Source organism: Diceros bicornis, chromosome 7 (genome assembly GCF_020826845.1).
Source record: "Diceros bicornis minor isolate mBicDic1 chromosome 7, mDicBic1.mat.cur, whole genome shotgun sequence".
NCBI classification, from domain to species: domain Eukaryota; kingdom Metazoa; phylum Chordata; class Mammalia; order Perissodactyla; family Rhinocerotidae; genus Diceros; species Diceros bicornis.
This window is the reverse complement of record NC_080746.1, coordinates 66857324-66881281: the sequence shown is the minus strand read 5'-3', so window position 1 is coordinate 66881281 and position 23958 is coordinate 66857324. Positions and strand designations below refer to the sequence as shown.

General features: G+C 41.7%; 1 protein-coding gene and 1 pseudogene across 1 annotated transcript; one reads left to right on the top strand and one right to left on the bottom strand.

The window, feature by feature from the left end:
• Positions 1 to 976: 976 nt before the first annotated feature.
• LOC131408120 (cytochrome c oxidase subunit 6C-like) lies at positions 977 to 1199 on the bottom strand (annotated as a pseudogene).
• An 8946-nt stretch (positions 1200 to 10145) lies between these two features.
• Positions 10146 to 13363, top strand: NLRP10 (NLR family pyrin domain containing 10). Its single transcript, XM_058546303.1, is given in 7 exon segments — positions 10146 to 10428; positions 11626 to 11807; positions 11810 to 12200; positions 12203 to 12755; positions 12757 to 12834; positions 12836 to 13062; positions 13065 to 13363. Coding segments are annotated over 7 exon segments (2013 nt in total).
• Positions 13364 to 23958: the final 10595 nt, after the last annotated feature.

Here is a 23958-nt window from a genome sequence, read left to right as displayed (position 1 = left end):
ATTTTTGCTGCACATATTTTAAAGCTATCTTATTAGGGACTTATATGCTTAGAATTGTTAAAATTTTCTCATGGGGCCGGCCCTGTGGCTTAGCGGTTAAGTGCCCACGCTCCGCTACTGGCAGCTCAGGTGCGCACTGACGCACCACTTCTCCGGCCATGCTGAGGCTGTGTCCCACATACAGCAACTAGAAGGATGTGCAACTATGACGTACAACTATCTACTGGGGCTTTGGGGGAAAAAAAAAGGACGAGGATTGGCAATAGATGTTAGCTCAGAGCTGGTCTTCCTCAGCAAAAAGAGGAGGATTAGCATGGATGTTAGCTTAGGGCTGATCTTCCTCACAAAATAAATAAATAAATAAAGTTTTCTCATGAATTAGACCTTTCCACTCTGTATTGACTATCTCTAACTCTAAGGATGCTTTTTGTCTTAACGTCTATTTTGCTGATATTAATGTAGCTATACCATATTTCCCGTGATTAGTACTTTCTGACATATCTTTTTTCCATTCTTTTGCTTTCAAGTATTCCATGTCTTTATACTTTAGGTGTATTTCTTGTAAACAGCATATAGCTAAACGTTTAAAAAGTCCAATATGACCATCTCTTTCTGAATTGACAGGTGTAGTCCATTAGCATTTTCTGTGTTAACATAGTTGGACTAACATCTAACATTTTATTTTTTGATTTGTATTTGTTCCACTTTTCTGTTATTTTCCCCTTATATTTGGCCTTTTTAATGGGGTTTTTTGATTGATTGTGTTTTCTGATTCTTTAGGTTCTTCTACTAGTTAGGAATCACGTATTCTAATTCTAGTGTTTTAATTATTACTCTTGATTTTACCATGCATTTTTTTGGTATTTGTTTATTGTTTATCAAGAGAAGCTATTCCTTAGCCCACATATTCATGTTCCATAGGTCAGTGACAAACTTTCATGAAACTCAATCCAAAGAAATTCTTTGCATTCCAGTATCACTTTGCCCTCTGAAAGATTCCAACCTTCTTCATCTCAAATCTTTCATGGAATCACAATTTCCGTAGAAATCTGCATATGCCTTCTTTCTTGGTTCCGCCGCACCAAACTTCAAGAGAGCTGATCCCCCAGGGGTACAAGGAATGCTCCAACAATATGAAATCACAGAGGCTTGGCCAGAAGACCATGCATCTGAGGTTTCCTCAAATCACTGGAAGCCATGATAGCTATTCTTCTCAACACCAACTTCCTGCCTGCCTGAGGGGGAAATGGCGCTCCAGCAGTGTGCAGGCGCAGAAGTTACCATACATTTAAACTCATTAATTCTGAGTTTAAACCACTCTGCCAGTGATACAAGGACTTTGAAATGCTTTACCTTTGATTTATCCCATTCTGATTTATATACTATTGTTCGCTATTTCTCCTGGAAAGAGGAAATAGCGCAATGATTTAAACACTAGTATTATTATTTTATAAGGATAATATCTGTTTGGATTTGCCTACGTGTTTACCGTTTCCTCTGTACACTGTTTCTTCTTGACCCTAAGACTTTCTTCTGAAATCCTTTAGTAATTCCCTTAGAGCAGTTCCCTTGGTGGTCCACATTTTTAATTTTTTAAAAAACTATGACTATTGTTTGCTTTTATTCTCGAAAAGACAGTTTTCCTGGATGGACAATTCTATGTTGGCAGTTATAATCTCTCAGTACTTTGAAAATACTCTACCGTCTTCCAGCTTCCATTTTTGCTTAGTTGTTTTTTTGTGGGTCCTTTCTGACTGCTTCAAGATATCCTCTTTGTCTTTAGAGTCTGCAGGTCTATTATGATGTGTGCAAAGGTGGATTTCTTGTTATACATTCTACTTGGGATACAATGTCCTACCTAGATCTCTAGATTCATGTTTTTTAATTAGTTCTGGAAAATTTGCAGCCATGTACTCTTAATATTGCCTCTCCTTATCTTATCCTCCATGTCTCTTAAGCTCTCTTTTATATTTTCAATTTTCTATCTCTTTTTGCTGCTGTCTGGATAAATTGTTTGCTGTATCTTCAGCTCACTGATTCTCATTTCAGCTGCTATTTATTCTGTGTATTGAATTTTAGATTTCAATAACTATATTTTTCATTTCTAGATGTTCCATTTTCCTTCCTTTCTTCCCCTTCCCCCCCTCTCTCTCCTTTCCTTTCTTTTTCTTTCTTTCTTCCTTCCTCCCTCCCTCCCTTTCTTCTTTACTTCTGCTTTACAAACCTTTCTGTTCTTTCTTGATAGTTTCTTGTTGTAAGCTTATCTTTATAATTACATCCTTTATTTCTTTAAACATTTTCATACGTAGCTGACAAATCTAACATCTACAGTTCTTAGTGGTCTGAATCTGTGTTTCTTGTTTTTATTTATTCTTACTCAGATTTTCTGGGTTATGAGTTCATTAGTTGATATAATCAGTGGTAGTTGTTGAGGCCTAATTTGGGGAAGCTTTCCTCCTGAGACAGTTTGCTTCTGCTTCTTCTCTTGGATGGGGTCCCTTTAGGCTTATTGGGAGATTTTGACTAAGATGGTGGTCCATGCTTAGCTTTACTACCTTTCTGCATTTCTGAAGTTCAGCATACTCTCTTCATTGTTGCTAGAGGATTCTGGCCTCAGGTGACCTCCTCTTCCTTCAAGACTGGCTCCGTGCTGCTCTGTCTCATTCCAGCCCCCAGCTCCCCACCTCTGCAGTCTTAGCTCCTGGCCATCTTGCCCTGGCAAGGATATTTCTGTCCAGAATCCTGTGTGGTTCTTCCCTGACTCTTATTCACCAGAGGCATGGCTCCTGACTACTAGCCTTGTGTACTCCAGGACCAGCTGACAATTATCTATTGGGGGGATAGGTGGTCCCTGAAGACTTCTCTTAGGTTTGTGAGATCAGCAATGACTCAAAGAGAGAGTCATCTTCAGGGTCTAGTTGATGAATGGGAGGTTCCAGTATTAGCCATGATACTGGGAGCTATACAATTTAGTTATCAGAGCTTATTCTTTTTTAAAAAAATTAATCAACAGTATTGAGGCATAATTTATATATAATAAAGTGCCTCCATTTAAAGTGTATAGCTCAATGAGTTATGACAAAGTTTTGACCCGTGTATTGTGGGAGATCAAGATTTGGCCACCCTGAAATCTCTCTCTTTACCTTGGTTGTTTTCTCTAGGGACATTTGACCTCCCCCACTAACTGCCTAAAGAATTTGACATGGTGGCTCCTTTCTGGAACAGATCTATCATGATGGCTGTAAAGATAACGTAGGGTAAATGTTACAATAGGAAAGGCACCAACAAGCCCCTCTTATCAGAAGTTCTGTTTCTCTGGCCACATTCTCTGGATGACCCTGCGAAGAGTTGCCAGACAATCGTTTACATTTATAAGGGAAATCTCCATTTGTAAAGGTATCTCCCTCTCTGTTTGGAGAAGAGAGGGGGATGAGCTCATTTCTAGTGACTTATCAATGTGGAAGGTGAGGCCTTGAGCTACATAATAAACCTTACTCTTGTTTACTGTACTTTAGTGGTAATCTCCTGTAACTGACTCCCCCCACCCCTAAAATCCTCCTTTGTCATTGGCTGAAAATGATATTTAAGACAAAAATTTCTGCTATTGTGTTGAGAAACGCAGTGTTCCTGCTTTCTCCCATGTATACATGTTATTAAACTTGGTATTATTATCTCCTGCTAACCTGTCTTGTTGATTATTTGGCCAGCCAGAAGGGAACCTTAAGGGAAAGGGCAGAGGGAGATTCTCTCTCTTCCCCCGACAGTATCTATCACCACAGTTAAGAAACAGAACATTTCCTTTTTTTTTTTGCTGGGAAAGATTCGCCCTGAGCTATAATCTGTTGCCAATCTTCCTCTCTCTCTTTTTTTCCCTCCCTAAAGCTCCAGTATGTAGTTGTATATTGTAGTTGTAAGTCCTTATAGTTCTTATGCTGAGCCACCGCCACAGCATGGCTGCTGACAGTTGAGTGGTGTGGTTCTGCACCTGGGAACAAAACCAGGGCTGCTGAAGTGGAGCACATAGAACTTTAACCACTAGGCCATCAGGGCTGGCTCAGCACAGAACATTTCTTCCTCTCAAAAATGCCCTGTGCCCCTATGCCCCATTTCACACCTACATGCAGGCCACCATTGTTCTGCATCATTACAGATTAGTTTTCATATTCTAGAATTTCATATAAATGGAATAATACAGTGTGAACTCTGTGTCTGGCTTCTTTCACGTAGTATAATGTTTCTGAGGTTCATCAGCGTTGTTGCATCAATGGTTCATTCCTCTTTACCGCTGAGTAATGTTTCACTGTGTGGGTGTGCCACAGTTTTACTTATTCACCTGTTGATGGATATTTGATTTGTTTCTAGTTTTTGGCTATTGTGAATATAGCTGCTATGAAATTCATGTCTAAATCTTTATGTGAACATATGCTTTCTTTTCTCTTGAGTAAATACCTATGAATGGAATTGGCTAGGCCATAGGGTAGGTGAGTGTTTATAAGGAGCTGTCAAACTGATTGTATAGTTTTACCTTCTCACCAAAAGTGAAAGAGAGTTCCTTTCAGAACTCATTCTTGAGGTAAAGAAAAAGATTCGAGAACAACGGCTTTTGCCCCGGTTACTGCAGTTGGAATGATTCTCTCAGTTGGAATGATCCTCGCAATTAGAATGCTGGGCTGGAGAGGTGGTCCTGTGTGGAGAATCACGCTGCTGTGTGGTGTTCCTTCTGTCTCTCTACCCTGTGGGGCCAGCTCCTGGGATTGAGTTAACATGGGCTCCTCGCTCATGCCTACTGTGCCCTGGGATGTTATTAACTGTTAACTTACAGCCTTATATGTCAATGTGGCTCTGTCAGACCCTGGCCATCCCTTCCCAATCTCTACTTTCTTTCTCCTGGCGAGACTGACTTTTCTCCCTCTAACTTCAATTCCATTTCTCGCTTATGAGTGTTGCCCCTCATGTCAGATTCTTGCTCTGACCTCCAGCTTCTGTGACTGAATTTCATACTCTTCTTACTGATGATGCCATATTTAGCCTCTTTGCGTAAACCCCTCCCCTGGTTTCATCTCAACACAGGCCCTTTTATCATAGAACAGGCTGCACCCTCATCAAGTTTGCCTCAGTCTTGTGAGCAAGCTCCAGGAGAGCAGCCCTGAGCAGGTCACAGCACCGCCTTTCTGCCTGAACACAGACGTGTACTTGAGGGCTAGGGCTTATCCTTCACTTCGGGGGCTCAGGAACGTGATGTGAAGGCAAATGTCAGAGTTGTCCAGCTTTATGGATGACCACTGCAATTTTATCGTGTGCTTTGCCAGCCTGCCTGTTTTTCTGACCACCGTCTTGCTAACAGTTGCCAAGTCACTGGGGAGGTTGCAGGCCTCCTTCTCCTCCAAGGCCATGTGGCAGTACTCTTGAGAAAAGACAGCCTCTTGAAGCAGAGACAGATACTTCTAAATGGCCATGGGGGCCCTGTCTCAAGAAGACCTTTAAGCTTACCAACCTCCCCCGTGCTAACTCCATGAGAACTGACTTAAAGTGTAAAGAAGAAGATGGTGACCATTGTGGAGGGTGAGGGCACCTTCTCAAAGGGCCCCTTGCATGGGAGGAGTGGATGGGGTTGGGGCCCCTGCCTGCGTTAGGCAGAAAGAGACCTGGAAGCAGGAGGGTGAAGATGCATACTCAACTTTGCCTTGGTATCTGCCTTCTTGGGTGGGCAAATATCATAACAAAGGCAGGGAATGCTGCTGGCTTGACTCAGAAAGTCCAATTCCTCCACACATATTTCTTACCCTTGTTTTTTGCGAGTTTGTTGTCAAGAAAAACCCTATTTATACAGTGAGTATATACATGTGTATGTATTTGGGGTGTGTGGGTGTGTGTATGTGAGTGAGAGAGAGGCCCATAGCCATCAGCTAGCTTTGCCTCTCTCTTTCTCTGACTTTCTACTTTGCCTGCTCATTTCTCTCTTGTGTCTCTTTGTATTTCTTCTCTGACTGTTTCCTCCCTTGGTCTCTGTCTCTCTTGTCTCCACCCTTTCCCTTTTAGGGACTCAGTCGCTCCAGTTGTCAGCTCCGCCAAGCCGGGGTTAACAGGGACGGAGCCCTCATTTCATTTCCTCCCTCCACCTTCCAGTTAAAATTGGTTCTTTTGCATTGCATTTCTACTTTGTTCAGGTGTGACTCTCAGTCAGACCTGGAGCCTTCTAGGGGAGGCAGACCTTAGAGCTTTCGCAGTTAAGTGGCCTCCTCTGTTCTCTCTGTCACACTGTCTATATGGCTGTGGCTCACTCTATTTTCCCATCTTGGTCTCTCAGGCTTTGTTCTTTGCTGTCTTGCTTCTGTCTCTAGCCTCAGCTTGGTGACGGCTCTGGGAGAGCCCAATTCCCATTCCCGTCTGTTCTCCTGGACTCTGGGAGACCTTGCTGAGCTCTGGGCGCAGGAGGCCTTGGAGGGGAAGGAAAGGTGCCTGGAAGAGAGCTCCCAGAAGCCACTTCATGGCTTCTCACCTCTTCACCTAGCCGTCTCACCCTTAGGAGGTGCTGTTACTCATCCTTCATGGAGAATAGGGACCACCAGACATGATTACCCTCATCTTCTGACCACAAAACCCACAGACCTGCCTTGCTCTGCCAAACAATCTCTCTCACTTTCCTCAGGCGTGGATGCAGGATGTGCCCTCCATCCTCCTGCCAAAGGCCAATTTTTTGCCTTTGCTTTGAATCCTACTCCAACCCGCATTCTCAATTCCCTCCTCCGGTGCCTCTCTCTCTTGCCTGCATTTCTAACCTCACCCCTCTGTGGGATGTTTTTTTGTCAGCATTCAAATCTTTTCCACCCTCTCCCACGTTAAAACAAACAAAACCTTCTCTTGACCCCACATTTTCCACATCACCTCATGACCTTATTAATTTCTTGTGTTGCCAAGCTTCCTGAAAGATTTGTCTATGCGTGTTAACTCTCTTTTTCTTTCTCTCTCTTTTTCTTTCTTTCTTCCTTCCTTTCTTTCTTTCTTTTCTTTCTTTCTTTTGTCTCTCTGTCTCTCTCTCCCTCCCTCCCTCCTTCCTTCCTTTCTTTTCTTTCTCTCTCTCTCTCTTTCTTTCTCTCTTTCCTCTCTCTCTCTCCCCCTCCCTCCCTCCCTTCCTTCCTTTCCTTCCTTTCTGTCTTGCTTTCTGTCTTTCTCTCTGTCTTTCTTTCTTTCTGTCTTTCTTCCTTCCTTCCTTATTGAGGTATAATTGACATAGGATACTATATTAGTTTCAGGTGTATAATATAATGATTCAATATTTGTATATATTGTTAAATGATCACCACAGTAAGTCCAGTTAACATCCATGATCACACATAGTTACAGATTTTTTTCTTGTAATGAGAACTTTTAAGATTTACTTTCTTAGCAGTTTTCAAGTATACAATACAGTATTATTAACTCCACTTATTTACTTCCTGTTCTTTCTTTGTTAATTTTTATTTTATCAAAATAATACATGCTCATAGTTTAAAAAGTCAATTAGCATTGAAAAGCTTATGCTCCAAATACAATAGTTCCATGTTCCATCCCCTCTCACGACCCCCAGTCCCTCTTCCCTGAAGTGACTACTTTAGCTATTTAACTATTTCTTACATCTCTGCACTTCTGAATAATACATGTCTACTGCTACCTTTTGATTCATCGATGTTAGACATTATCTATTGACTTCCTATGCCAGAACACTACCGCTACCCTTTCGATATAATTATATTCTACATTTTAGGTAGATCAATATTCAGTGGTTACATTATTATTTCTTGGAAACGTTATTCACACCCGAGTGTTGTACTATACTACATTTATTTTTGTTTTTCCTAGAGCTAGTAATTTCCTTATTTCATATATTTGTCTAGTTTCCTTGGTACTTATTGTTAGTTTTTCCACACCTTCTAGTAGCCTCAGCAGGATCTTTCAGAAGGCCGGTAGCATCAATTAATCTGTCAATCCTTCTTTTCCTGGGGACCGTCTTTCTGAGAACCCCATTCTCCTCTTTCAGGCCTGTCTGGCCAGCTGCCTTGTAGGACTTTGTTCTGCTCCTTGATTGGACTCCTATTTCATGGAGCACCTGTCTTCCTCCTTTTTGATTTTGGTGAAGCACATCCTCCAATGGTTTCAACAAGTTACAGAAATGGTGCCATGGCTGAGGATGTGGTGATGACAGTGCCCCATTCCTTTGTCTCTCAAGTCAAATTGCCCCAGCCTGGCCTGGAGTCAAGTTGTAGAAGAGGACTCTGGGGTTTCAGAGAGGGAGATGGAGGGTCTGCTGGGCTCTTTTTCTCTTGGTGACAAAAGAGTTCATCCCTTTGGCCCCTCCCTTGTTTCTCCACTTTAACACATGGAGGAATGAGGTCAAGTCCTCCTCTGATGACCAGTGTTCATCCACTGGTAGTCAGATAGAATGTGTGGGTGTTTGTGCTTCTCTGAGGCTCAGTGGGTTCTTCTTCTGTTCTAGCCCCGCATGTACTAGGGCCTGTTAGGTAACAAAGGGCAGATATCTGGGTGGTCACATCCATCCTTCTAATTCTAGCACCAATAAGCAGAAGTGAACTAGTGGGTGTGGGCTAAGTGGACCTAGGCTTGGCTTAGGGATCTGTCTGATCAGAAGAAGGGACCTGTTTCAGTTCAGTCCCCAGGGCCTTGTTTGTTGGGCTCCTGCATCAGGGAACTGAGTCATCCCTGCGTCACCTCCAGCTCTCCAAGTCTCAACTGACTGAACAGCCCAGACTGCACACCTTCTCGGCAGGCTCTTGTGCTGTCTTCTCTTGCTCTTTCCTGAATTAGCTTCACCAACAGCAGAGATTTTCAGGGGAGCCTGAGACTTTATTGTAAATCGCTTCTGATTCAACAGGTCTGTTTCCAAACTGCCCTGTGACTTGCACCCAAAGTCCCTTGTATCCTAACATATTCCTAAAATTTTCTCTCTCCTTTTGGTGTGTAGTCAAAATGTTGATATTAGAATCTCAGCAACTTTCCCCATTCCCGAATACTTTTTGCTCTCTGTCAGACATTTTGCTACTGAGATGGCTTCTCCATTGGCTTTAGATCACAGGTGTCATTCTGGGCTCTGAAAGCTTTCTGTCAATTGTTGTTTTCCTTATTCTGAAGACCGCCACTCTGCCAATGTTTTAATTTTATATTTTAAATACAACGTGAGATCCTGCTCTCCTTTCTCTGCTTCTTTAGTATCTACAAATGTCTCCCGTGTTGGGGAGCATTTAGCCTAACTACCTGGTCTCTGCATCTGTCTTCTGTGTCTTTGTGTTTTCCTCTCTTTCTGTCTCTCTTTATCTACCCAGGTCCTAGACCACAATTTAAATCCTGCCTCTTTGCCCACTGGTCTAGTTCTGGAAAATTCTGGAAAACCATTTTTCTCTGACTATCAAATTTCTCATCTGGAGCGATCGTCAAGACAGTTTCTGTGATGATCAAAAGGGATAATATATGTAAATCACACTGCACAAAATAAGCCCACAAATTGGCCATTTCTCTTACCGTTATTTGAACTTGTCTCCTTATCTGAATTAGAAGATTTCTAGCTTTGAAACTCTGTGTGTGACTGAGTCCATAAGGCTGATGTGTGGGCCCAATGGGCTGATGAGCATAAATTTTTTTACCCTCTTGCCAGAGCTCAGCAGTCCCAGCAAATACACACCAGCTCGGTATAGGTTCACACAGTCAGGGAGGGGCTCACTTTTAAAACTAAAAAATATATTTTTTTCTTAACCCAAACTGTCTAAGGATGCACACAGAGCCTGATAAACAACGGGTGTGAGAGGGAGGGAGGAAGGGAGGAGAGAAACAGAGATAGAGAGAGAGATCAGCACACCCACACACCTTCCTACCTCTTTGCCCACACAATCACATGTGCCACTTGACAAAGAGGCACAGAGGGGAATGAATAGAAAAATTCCCTGCTGTCTCATCCAATCGTCTTTCTTGAAACTTTGCACGTATCTCGTATCTCATCTCTCCCTGGCCTGCGCTCAGCAGCTTTCTGAGCACCCAGAAAGCAGGGTGGGCTGAGACATCTTCAGGCTGCTCTTCCCTCAGCAGAGCACCTCTCCTCTCTTCTCTCCTCCTCCTCCAGGTCACTGGTCTGAACCTGACCCTTCACCCTGAACACCATGGTCCCGGCCCGCAGCCCCTCGGACACATTGCTCTGGGCCTTGAGTGACCTCGAGGAGAATGATTTCGAGATATTCAAGTTCTGTTTACGGGATAGAGCCCTGCTTGAGGGCCAGTGCCAGCTGGCCCGAGGTGAGCTGGAGGGCCTGAGTCGGGTGGAGCTGGCTTCTTGGCTGATTTTAATATACGGAGCACAGGAGGCTGTGAAAGTGCTGCTTGAGGTCTCGAGGGTCATGAAGATGTTGGAACTCGTGGACCATCTCAGCCATATTTGTCTGAATGGTGAGTGCAGCAGGGGACAAGGGGAGGTCAGGGTGGCACTAGGACTCTCTCTCCCCCATGACATTTCCAGAGGCTCCTGTAGCCTGTAATTTGTGCCTTCTTTCAGTGACTGAGGGTCCTAGTGGTCTCCAGCTGAAGGCCCTGACACCTGTCAGGTGGAGGGCCTGACCCAAGGGTGGGGATTTATTTATAGAAAGACTAGGGCATCTTATGGCCATAATGCCCCACCTCCTACCTCCAATTGTAGTGCCAGAGAAGGGGAGAGTATGAAGAGAGAGGCTTAGAGGTTGGGCATGATGTTGGTGAAGGGGTTTCCGCTAACCAGAAGAAATGACATCAGGGTATGGGGACAGACTTTTCCTCAGCTACTCTCCTGACAGGCAGCTCAGGCTGCTTCTCACAGAGGATGGCCTGCCCGGTGCCTGCTCTCTGAAGGTGCCAGTCGACTGATGCTGCCCTAGAGAGTGGGATGTGCATGGAGCCGAAAGGGCTTCTTATCCCTTCTTGTGGGGTGCTGGGGAGGAGGGCCGGTCTGTCAGTGCCTGTACTCCCTCTATGGGATCCTTTCATGCCTGAGAGCTCCTCTGACATAGAGACAAGAGGGTTCCGTAGACTCGGAGTCGTGGCTCCTGCTCAGAAGCTGGTTTATCTTTAGCACCTGACCTGACATTTACCAAGAACAGGCTCCTATTACATCACCATCCTTCAGCTTCCCTTTCCTTTCTCCTCTCTCTGTCCTCACCATTTCAAATGGGGACATTTCATATGAACACTCAGACATTCATACACACAGAGGCTTTTGCACATACACATATTCTTACAAACCTATGTGTGCTGATGCACACTGACATGTCTTCCCTGCACAAAAATACACAAGCTTCTATAAGCACATTCCCATGACCACGTGTGTATATGAACATTCACTCACATGCCACAGATTATTTATGCACACAAAACACACCCTTGCACACTCACTCATTGTGCCTGTGAACACCACACAAGCACATTTGCATGCATGCACACACACTCATACATACATCCGTCCCTCCCCATGAAGCTAGAAGTATAACCTTCAGGGAGATACAAGTTAGAAAGCATAAGAGATGAAACTAAAGAGCAGAGTCCAGAGTTTGAAGGGCCCACCTTGTCTTTTTTTATTCCCATCTCACCACCTAACACCCCACTTATCTGGCTCAGATTACAGACAAATATACCGAGAGCATGTGCGCTGCCTAGAGGAGAGCCAAGAAGGGGGAGTCAACAGCAGCTACAACCAGCTGCTGCTGGTGGCCAAGTCCAGCTCAGGGAGCCCAGAATCACCTGCCTGCCCCATCCTGGAGCAGGAGCTGGTCCCTATCGTGGTGGAGGCTCTATTTGATCCATGGGATCAAAGCCTTACCAAGTCCCGCCCATCGTGGTGCTACAGGGGCCTGCAGGTACTGGAAAGACAACACTGTCCAGAAAAATGGTGCTAGACTGGGCCACTGGCACCCTGTACCCGGGCTGGTTTGATTGTGTCTTTTATGTGAGCTGCAAAGAAGTGGTCCTGCTCCCAGAGGGAAAACTGGACCAGCTATACTTTTGGTGTTGTGGGGACAATCAAGCACCTGTCATAGAGATTCTGAGGCAGCCAGAGCGGCTCCTGTTCATCCTGGATGGCTATGATGAGCTGCAGAGACCCTTTGCAAAGAAGTTGAAGAAGTCGAGATCAAGTCCCATGGAGGACATGCTGCACTTCCTAGTTAGGAGAAAGGTACTTTCCACGTCCTCCCTTTCGTCACTACTCGGCCTCTAGCTTTACGGAATCTGGAATGCTTGCTGGAACAACTGCGCCATGTCCGCATCCTAGGCTTCTCTGAGGATGAGAGAAGGAGGTATTTCAGCTCCTATTTCACAGATGAGGAGCAAGCCAGAAACGCTTTTGACGTTGTGCAAGGAAATGACGTTCTCTGCAAAGCATGTCAGGTTCCAGGCATTTGCTGGGTGGTCTGCTCCTGGCTGAAGGGGCAGATGGAGAGAAGCAGAGTGGTCTCAGAGACACTCAGTGATGACACTGACATCTTCATGGCCTACATCTCCACCTTCCTGCCACCCAATGATAATGGGGGCTGCTCTAAGCTTACTCAAGACAGGGTCCTGAGGGGCCTGTGCTCCTTGGCAGCTTGGCAGCACCAGAGATTCTTGTTTGAAGAAGCTGACCTCAGGAAGCACAATTTAGATGGGCCCAGCCTTTCTGCTTTCCTGAGCAGCAATGATTACCAAGAAGGACTTGACATCAAGAAGTTCTACAGCTTCTGCCACATTAGCTTCCAGGAATTTTTTCATGCCATATCTGGTGAAAGAGGACCCAAGTCAGCTGGGAGACGAGTCCCAGAGGAAAGTGAAGAGGCTGCTGGATGAAAAGAAGAGAGGAGACGACCCTCAGTATGCAGTTTTTATTGGACATATCGAAAAAAGAGAGCTCCTCGAACTTTGAGCTAAAGTTTTGCTTCAAAATTTCCCCCGTGATAAAGCAGGATCTGAAGAATTTTAAAGAACAAATGGAATCTATAAAACATAACAGGACCTGGGATTTGGAATTCTCTCTGTATGAGCCTAAAATAAAAAATCTGGTAAAGGGTGTTCAAATGAGTGACATTCGTTTAAGATGGAACATTCAAATGAAAAGAAACCCCATAGCAGGAACACATTTTCTGTCAAAACCAGCTTGAGCAATGGACAGAAAGAGGCGCAAAAAAGTCCAATTGTGGACAAAGGTAATGTAGCAGGGTCACTAAAGGAGGCTTCTAATGGAAAAGGCAGGGGGACAGAGGAACTAGAGACAGGGAGGTTTGGGAGCAGCAGGATGGGAAGCAGAGAAATGGGGACAGTAGAGCTGAAGGGTCAGGAGGATGGTGGGGTGGAGGGACAGGAGGATGAGGGGAAGACAGAGTAGAAAGGAATGGAGAGATGAGAGATTAGACTAATGGGTACCAGAAGGAGTGGAAAGACAAAGGAGCAAATCAAAAGAGGATTAGATAATTGAGGATCAGAGGACTTGGAATATAGGACATAGAGAAGGCCATGTGGAACAAGTCCTTAGGAACAACCACATTTGCTATGAATGGCTCAAGCTCAGTTACTTAGCACTCCCTCCCCCAAAGGCTGTTTATAACCTCCTGTAGTGTAGAGTCTTGTTTCAGTAGCTCCTCTTATATGTTAATGTCAATGACTAAGCATGTCATTCTGATATTTGACTCCCTTGTATAAAATAAACTCCTTAACATAATAAAATGTGGATTGTGCTTATTCTACAAGATTTGATAATGTGAAGCATATCAATGTCACCATTCAAAGGAAATATTGTACTGTGGTACAATGGAATGTCCCTTTGTATTTATGATTAATTGCTGCTTAAATAAATAGTAGCTTCCCATTTTCCTAGAAACTTCTAGAATTTTCATGTTGGAAGTGAGCCATGGCATGTCATAGAACTTTGGTCTTGGAAGGTCTACTGTGACTTGACTTAGCTCTATGATAGTAACATGGCACTGTTGTCTCCAGCTGTGCCATTAACTGACTTTTCTTTTTGGAATGATCAGTCAGTTCCAATTGCTAACTCATGATCTCTTTTTCTGCTATGGTTCTCTCTGTATAGAAGAGAAAAAGAAGAAAAAAAGGAATTCTGGATGTGTGTGTGGTCAGTTCCCAATCCTCATTTCGTAGAAGGGGAAATTGAAGTTCACTTAGGAGCCCCATCAGTTTCTGGGGTTCCTCACAAAGCTCTCTTAGTTCCCACACCTCAGCCAACAGTGTAGAGGTCCTCGAGACTGTGCAGGCACCACAAACCCACTCCCTCCTGGCTGTTGTTTCTGCCTCCAATGCAGCTGAGAGAGCTGATGCTGCCTTGGACCTTCAGTGCCCTACAGAAAGGTTACAGACACCCCTGTTTTGCTTTTCACGCATTTTTATTGCTGTCATGACTCTTCACGAGTTGATTCTACACGTGCCAATTCCAGCAATCTGCCGAACATGGCCAGACATCTGAACCCAAGGGAACTCAGCCTTGAGTGATCAACTTGGGACCCCATGACACTATTTATTATTAACTCTTCTTCACACAAGAAGTTTGGTTGCTCCACATTTGATAATTATATACATGACATGTTGAACACATAGATTGTGTGTATATACAGAATATGTGTAAGAAACTGTATGTGTGTGCATGTACTTATTTAAAAAGCAATTTGTGCTGGATTATTGAAGAGGCTGATTGGCACCCACTGAGCAAGGCAGTGTTGTTCCCTAAAGAGCTTGGATGTTCTCAGCAACCAACTCTTGAATGTCGTAGAGAAATGGGGACAATGAAACAGGTACCCAGCCACATTGCTAGATTTTCATGGAGCCAAGGAAGCCTGTTTAAAAAAAACATGAATCAAATATCCCATTGAAATTTAAACATGTTATTTCATTTAGGATTCACATTCAATTCAAACTAGCTTGAGTGAAAATTAAATGACCCACTGTATTCATTTTTTTAAAAAAAATCTGATTTCTAGTTTAGGTATGTCTGGCTCTTTCTAACAGTGTCATCAGCCTTACATTCTCTCTCCCCTCTGTTGCTCTTCTTATAGTTGCATTTTGCTCTTATTTCAGAGAGCGACACTTATGTGTCAGAGAAGATGGCCTTAAGGGGTGTCAACTTAAACCATCCTTACAGTGAATAACCACAAAAGAAGAGAAGTGTCTTTACCAACAGCTCTAGCAGGGAAGTTAGGGGAGGATTCTGACCTGACTCTGGGTACGTGCCAAGACTTGAACAATCTCTGTGGTCTGGAAAGTGAACTTCTCTGGCTAGGCCTGAATTTCATGGCCTAGGCCACACCCCCAGGGTAGAGTAAGAAAGGATCAGCACCCCCTGAAACACATGGAATGGGAGAGTGGCTCCCCAAAGGGAAAGATTCTGAGCAGACAAAATAATATGTCACACAGATATGTACACAGATACAAGTGTCTCTGATGGCCTGGGGTTCCCTGAGGGGGCTGGGTAAGAGGGAGAGGCATTGAGGTCCTTGTGTATAGAAGTCTGGAAGGATGGGCCCGACCAGGCTATAGGGCCTGGTGATCAGAGGAAGCAGTGATTCTAGGAGCTGAGAGAGGCTGGGCCCACTCTTGGGCCAAAGTTCCTTACTTAGCTTCCTTCTAGGGGGTGTGAAGTGTGAACCATGGGAGAGAGAGAGCTGTGGCCCAAAAGGAGGACCCTCAGGAACAGCTGTAGGAAACCCTTCTAAAAGAGTGGGGTTCAAGAGTGGCAGGTGGATGAGGGTATCAGACAAAATATAAGATGTCTAGTTAAATTTGAATTTCAGATAAACAGTGAATAATTTTTTTGTATGGGACATACTTGCACAAAAAAATTATTTATAGTTTATCTGAAATTCAAATTTAACTGGGCGCACTGTATTTTTATTTGCTCAATCTGACAACCCTATGTGGAAGAGGGGGGTGGTGGAGCCAGCAGCAGCCATGAGCCACATGGAGTAAGACATCAGCTGCTGCAGCTCCAATTGTTCCTGAAATCCTCCCCATCTCTCCTCCTCTTTCCTGGGGCTCTTAAAAGGGAAGTGGCCTCTGGTAGAACTCACAAACTGGTGGAGCTCCTTTAGCAGGTTAAAAATGTGAGCACGTCTGAGTATTCTTGGGCGTATTTGGGGGAAAGGTTGCCAGGAAAAGACTGAATTTATGTTGGTAAATTCATGGCAACTTTGAGATTGGGTTGGTGTGCTACACATGACAATTGCCTGCACTGTCTGGTGAAGTCTGGGACGTGGTTGCCAGATAAGGAGTGAATGGCAGGGAATAGAGTAAGTAGGATATATGTAAGGCAGCCTGGCACTTACAGAGGCAAGTCACCCAATTCTGCCTGTTTCCTGCTTTTAGTATGTCTTTTTCACATCAGTATGTGGACAGATGCGAATAAAACTGGAATTAAGCTTGGAATTAAGCTCACTAGACCCAGGGTACAGAGGCAAAAAACTGGTTATGTATTTTTTTTTTATCCCTCCCCAGATGCACGCAGGCACTGCCACACGCAGGCCTTCCCTTCCTAACTACAGGATGGGGATAACCTCTTTTTCCTTTTCCATTGTTTCGGCGCAGAGGCCAAGATTTTTGTCCACCTTTCTGAAGTGGGTTTGCACTGTTGCTGTTATCCTAAGGAGCATTTTAGGGTCATGTTTGAAGGCTGCAAACCTCATTCCTAGCACTACTTCTGACTCTTTGCCCGAAGTTTGGACTACGCCCCTACTCATCCTTGGAAAGAGACCTCTTATATATTTCCCTGTATAAAGCAACTGGAAGCTTTTTCTCAGGCTAACATTTCTTATGCAATTATAAGCAAAGGTCAAGGGAAACTGGGCTCCTCTTTTTATATAAAAAGTGTTTCAGGGCCTGCCCGGTGGCTTAGTGGTTAAGTGCACGCGCTCCGCTGCTGGCGGCCCGGGTTTGGATCCCGGGCGCGCACCGACACACCGCTTCTCCGGCCATGCTGAGGCCGCATCCCACATACAGCAACTAGAAGGATGTGCAGCTATGACGTACAACTATCTACTGGGGCTTTGGGGGAAAAGAATAAATAAATAAAAAAAATTAAAAAAAAATAAATAAAATAAAACATATGTTGTTAAAAAAAAATGTTTCAGGCTTCTGAGAGGATCAGAGATGCTAACCTTGATTGTTCCTTCCTTCCTGAAACTTCCTGTGACTTCTGGGACTCTGTTCTTGCTTAGTTCTCTTCAGGTTTCTGATCAGCACCCTCTTGGTCTCCCGAGACTCAAGTGTCAGAGTTCCTTGGGCTTCTGGTTTTGACCCTCTTCTCTTCTTACAGCCTAACTTGAGGGGATGCTCCTGTTGCTAGTGATGTAACTGAATCTGTATGCCAATAACGCCTCAAATCAAGTTCAGGTCACTCTTCTGAGCTCCAGATCCGTACCAGTTGGCTATTCCTTTTGGGGAGGCCTAATGTTCTACAACAGGAATAAAGTCTGCTGGAAAACTAGCTTGAGGGGCAGAGAATTGAAAGCACAACAAACTGCTTTCTTCTTTTGTCCTCCTGTTCAAAAGACTTTATGATGGAGAATATCTTCTATTCTACATTTTTCCTGCTTATTTTGGAAAAGGCTTCTGGAAACATTTCCAGGAATTGTTTTTTCAAAGCCTAAAGGGATACAGACCTGTAAGGAGGGCAGGGACCATGCGTGTTGAACTCATCACGATGTATTGAGAGCCTTGCAAGGTCTTAGCACCGAGAGGTGGTCAGCAAAGATTTGTTGAATGCAAGAAGGTCCAGGGACCTCTTTGTACTCAATCGTATGTAAAGATATGTTTATGTAATTGACGATTTTGAAGCATAGATGTTGGAAATTGTGAGAGGGAAAGTATAAATTTGAAGTTACACACCAAGTTTCCCCCAGCTGTAAATATTGCATCTATGTGGATTTCATCAATAACAAAAGCAAATGTATCAAAGGCACTTACATTGCTGTTATAAGCATGCCAAAACCATGCAAGAGATAATAGAACATTCTTGATGGGCTAGAAATGATAAACACAAATTACTTATACTCACCATTGCTAGTTGAATATACATAAAACATCGCTGATGTGAGAATCAGTGTGATTTACTGGAAAGATTAAGGACACTCAGTGAGAGCTGAATAAACCTAGTTCCAAATACTGGATCTGCCACTTTCTAGCTGTATGCCTTTGCCAAGTTACTTATCCTTTCTTAACGTTAGTTTTTAAAAAATTATAAATATCATATAAGAATAATTATAAATTCATAAAAATTTATAAAATTAAAATATCTTATAATAATAACATTTATAATTTAGGGAGATTATAAAATCTTGGAACTACTACTAATACTATATACAAATGTAATAATAAATATATAAAGTAAATTTATTAATAAATAATATATAAAAATAAATATATATTATATTTAATATATAAAATACAAATATTATAAAATATAATGTATATTAACATGTAGTAAGTATACATATAATATAAAATATAAATATTGTATATAATTTAAATAAAAATATAAGTAAAAATATAAATATAATGATTTTTATTATGTAATAGTAATGATGACAATAATTTTATTTATTTATTTATTTTCACTGAGAGATTTGGTTTTTTTATTGAAATGTATTTGACATACAACATTGTGTAAATTTAAGGTTATACAATTGCAATATGCTAATTTGATACACATATATATTGTAATATGATTGCCATTGTAGTGATAATTAGCACTTCTATCACATATTTATCATTTTTTTTGGTGGTTGGAACAACTAAGTTCTAGTATCTTAGCAAGTCTGATGATTATTGTACAGTATTGTTGTTATATTCACTACACTGTGCATTAGATCTCTAGGGATTATCTACTACTCATTGCAAGTTTGTACCCTTAGACAACATTTATCCTATACCCCCATCTGCCATCCTCTGGTAATCACTATTTTACTCTCTGTTTTTACAAGTTTGGCTTTTTAAAATTGCACATGCAGGTGATATCACACAGTACTTGTCTTTCTCTGTCTGACTTATCTTACTTAGCATAATATGCTCAAGGTCCATCCAATATTTTGCAAATGACAGGATGTCCTTTTTCTCACTGCTGAATAACATTCTGTTGTATATATATATCACATCGTCTTTATCCATTCAACCATTTATGGGCGCTTAGGTTGTTTCTGTCTCTTGGCTTTTGTGAATAATGCCGCAATAAACATGGGCGTGCAGATATCTCTTCAATATCCTGTTTTCATTTCCTTTGGTTATATACCCAGATGTGGAATTGCTGGATCATATGGTGGATCTATTTTTAATTTTTTGAGGAACCTCCATATTGTTTTCCATAGTGGTTGAATCAATTTACATTCCCATCAGCAGGGCGCAAGTGTTCCCTTTTCTCCACATCCTCACCAACACTTATCTCGTCTTCTTGATGATAGCCATTCTAACAGGTGTGAGGTGATACCTCGTGGTTTTGATTAACATTTTCCTGATGATTAGTGATGTTGAGCATCTTTTCATGTACTTGTTGGCCATTTGTATGTCTTCTTTGGAAAAATGTCTATTCATTTCCTCTGCCCATTTTTTAATTGGATTGTTTGTTTTTTTGTTATAAAGTATGAGTTCTCTATATATTTTGGATATTAACTCCTTATCAGATACATGATTTGCAAATATTTTCTCCCATTTGGTAGGTTGCCTTTTCATTTTGTTTATTGTTTCCTTTGCTATACAGCTTTTTAGTTTGATCAGGCCCACTTGTTGATTTTTGCTTTTGTTTCTTGTGTTTTTGGTGTGATATCCAAAAAATCATTGTCAAGACCAATGTCAAGGAGTTTCTTCTCTATGTTTTCTTCTAAGAAACTTATGGCTTCAGTTCTTATATTTAAGTCTTTAATCTATTTTGAGTTAATATTTGTGAGTGGTGTGAGATAGGGGTCCAATTTCATTTTTCTGGATGTGGTTATCCAGTTTTCTGAACACAATTTATTGAAGAGATTATCTTTTCCCCATTGAGTCTTCTTGACTCCTTTGTCAAATATTAGTTGAGTGTATATGTGGGGGTTTATTTCCGAGCTATCTATTCTGTTCTATTGGTCTATCTGTCAGTTTTTATGTGAGTACTATACTGTTTTAAATATTATAGCTTTGACATACAGTTTGAAATCAGGAAGTGTGGTACTTCCAACTTTGTTCTTCTTTCTCAGGATTGCTTTGGCTATTCAGGGTCTTTTGTAGTTCCATACAAATTTTAGGATTTTTTTTTCTATTTCTGTGAAAAACGTCATTGGAATTTTGATAGAGATTGCATTGAATCTAAAGATGGCTTTGGGTAGTATGGACATTTTAATAATATTAACTCTTCCAATCCATGAACATGGGATATGTTTGAATTTATTTGTGTCTTTTTCAATTTCTTTCATCAAAGTTTTGTAGTTTTCATTATACAGATCTTTCACTGCCTTGGTTAAATTTATGCCTAAGTATTTTATTGTTTTTGATGCTATTGTGAATGAGTTTGTTTTCTTTATTTCTTTTTCAGATATTTCACTGTTAGTGTATAGAAACACAACTGATTTCTGTATGTTGATTTTGTATCCTGAAACTTGACTGAATTCATTGATTAGTTCCAACAGTGTTTTGGTTGAGTCTTTAAAATTTTCTACATATAAGATCATATTATCTTCAAATAATGACAATTTTACTTGTTCTTTTTTGATTTGGATGCCTTCTATTTCTTTGTCTTGCCTGATTGCTCTAGCTAGGACTTCCAGTACTATATTGAATAAGAGTGGTGAGAGTGGGCACCCTTGTGTTGTTCCTGATGTTAGAGTAAAGCCTTCAATCTTTCACCATTAAGTATGATGTTAGCTGTGGGTTTATTGTATATGGCCTTTATTATGTTGAGGTATGTTCCTTCTATATCCGATTTGTTGAGAGTTGCTGCCCCAATCTTGATCCCTGGCAGGGGTATCATCAAGAATACCTATCAGACTCTAGTACTATCATGGCTGATGTGCCTTTAGACTCCTCTGGCACTGTACTGAGGATTTTCTGCATCCACTTTTGTCATGGCTGGCACTGACAGTGCTCTTTTTCAGACAAGTTAGAATTTCCTCTTCCCTTTTTGGAACACTGGCAGAAATGCAACCCCCTCCTCACATAAAAAAAAAATAAAAGAATGGCTACTGTTCCCACAGCTTGCTGATGGGTCTTATTCTGTTGCTTTCCTTCTTAGTTCATAAGAGACTCTGGAGGATAATATCTATCTATGATAAATAATAGATAATATCTATAATAAATAATATATATCCTCAGGAGGCTAATAATCTCTGTGTGTCACACTTACCATTCCCCACTTTCAGATCCCAATAGGTTTCTTACCACAACAGAAGGCGACTGCAGCATCCATATAGGGTTCTTAGCAATGCCTTTTACAGTGAGACTCTCAGCCTGTTCAGTGAAGGGATGGTCAATTCCAAAAAGGTCCCTTCCTTAGTAGGATGTGTGACTATGCCTCTTGACTCCTTTTATATCCTTTTCCACCTCACTCCTGGACTTGGCAACTGGCACCTAATGTGTGCAAAGTCCTTGAAGTGACTGATTTATGGACTTCCCTTGTCCTCTTTCTATTTATTCTCCATCCTCTCTTTCATGAAGATTTGAAATCCTCTCTTCTTCACCCACCACATTCATGTACCACAGAACTATCAAAGTACCCTTTGCAATATTTCTTGTTTTGCTCATCCATGCCACCATATCTATACTTCCTTCCAGTCTGTCTTGAAAAAGCAAATAATTAAATTTGATTGGGTCTCAGCTTTCATCTTACCTCCTTGTGTTTGTGTGATAATATAAAGTAGACAATGTGCTTTCTCCTATGTATAGGGGCATTTGAGTGTTGACTTACCGTCATTCATTGGCCTCCTTCTCCTGCCTTCATTTTGCTTGGGAATTTTTTTCATTAAACCTTTTCAGTTATGCATAGTTGGGATTGATGCTATCCCTGGCTATGGGATAGGGACCATGAAAGGTGCATATTAGGCAGTGTCTCCCATCCTAGTCACAGTCACAGTGTCTGGTTCATGGTTTCAATTGTGATCTCACTATAGTGGATGATATGGGAGAGGTCTTTGGATTGGTTTTGTGAATAAAAACCTTTTTTCATAGGATAACTGGTATGTTTCCGACAGGACACAGATTAGGGAGGTTGGCAGTGTTGTTGTTGGCAACCTTATTGCCCCTAGGAGGGGAGAGCTTCCTTGAGAATGGAACCCACCCTAGGCAAACAAAGATGAGAAACAGAGAAAGGGAACCCAAGCCCTGGTTACATCAGCGGAGTTCTGTACAAAGCCAAGCCTATGGATTCATTCCTCCCTGCATTCTGCTGGGACTGAGCCAATGGCCTCACTCTTCAGGTCAGTATAGATGGGATCCTGAGTCCTCTGGTTCTTACACATACCCTGTGAGATGAATAGCATTATCTTTATTTTAGCAGAAAATTAAGAGAGCCAGAGAAGTTACGCATTTGCTTGAAGTCAGATAGGTAGTCAGATATTTTTAATTTCAAGTTAAAAATTTCCAGGTATAAAATCATCTGAATGATTTCCCCCCCAAATTTTCAATGTTTCTATATTTCTATTAGAAATATAAAACATTTTGGTAATGACATCCAGGCTTTCCACAAAGTAACTTCAGTCTACTTGCCTTAACGTGTTTCCTATCATTCCAGAAACTGTCCACCTCATGCAATCAGACCCTCTGTCTACATCCTCCTGCCTTTGCTCATACCTTCATCCCTTCCTCCCTTCTTCACTCTACCTACTTACTAACATTCGCTCAGCATCTGCTTTCATTTCTTAATGCGAGAGGTCATGGTGGAATTGAGGGTCTTGAGCGAAGAGGTGTTTTATTCCCTGTAGAAACCTGAAGGAGTGTTGCTCCAAGTTTGTGCAGTGAGTTTTTGTATGCCCAAATGGGAAAGTCTATATAAATTGAGTGTGAATTCTCCAGAGAAGGATTCTCCCAGGGCAAACAATTGAATGCTACATTATGTCATAAAATCAGTGCATTGAATCACTGAGTTCTATTTATGGGAGAGTTTTTTTAACTAAAGAGGTGAATGTCTGATTAAATGGGATGAAAATCAGAGGCAGTTGATATGTTAGGTTCTTCTTACGTACCTGTTAGCGGGTTTACCATTTATAGTTCTTCTCACTGATAATTGGAGATACCTATCAAATGATAACTCAGTACTCAGGTAAGAATATCAACTACTCTCATCAACCTCTCATATTCATGTAAAACTTTGGGCAGTGATTAAAGCTATGAGTAGTTTGCTTTCACTAATCATCAATTAATATAGGTTTGTAACTGGGGTGGGAGATGGTCAGAAATAAGGCTGGTCACGTAGAAAGATGAAACCCAGAGGAGGGAGTGATTTGCCCAGGGTCATATAGAAAGTTAACACTAGAGCCAGAAGAACATGTCAGTGATGTAGTCAAGTCAGCATTAGGGTAGTTCATATTAGAGGCAAAGATGGAGCATTCAGGTTCAGTTGTTGTGTTTTAATCATTCATGAAGGCAGCAGTTTAGATTGGTTCTATAACTTGATCAGGCCCCTGAAGTTTGTCTATTTTTAATAGGATACTCTAAATTTTCTTATTTTTAAAACTTACTTGGTTTTATACACTTAGAGTTTAAAATATACTTTTGTCTGTCTGAAATGGTACTTAAATGTTTTTTTTCTGCAGAGTCCACTTTACTAATTTTAGGAGATTTTTTGATATCCAAAATATAAGTATTAAAGTTAATACAGTCATTTGCTTTTAATGTATCACTATGGTCAAACTTGGTAAACCAACTTGTCTTTTACTTTCTGTTAACGTCCTAATGATCTGAGCTCAAGACAATATTACACGTCCTCAGCTTGCTTGTCCTTCTCTCCTCCTGGCTCCCTCCTGT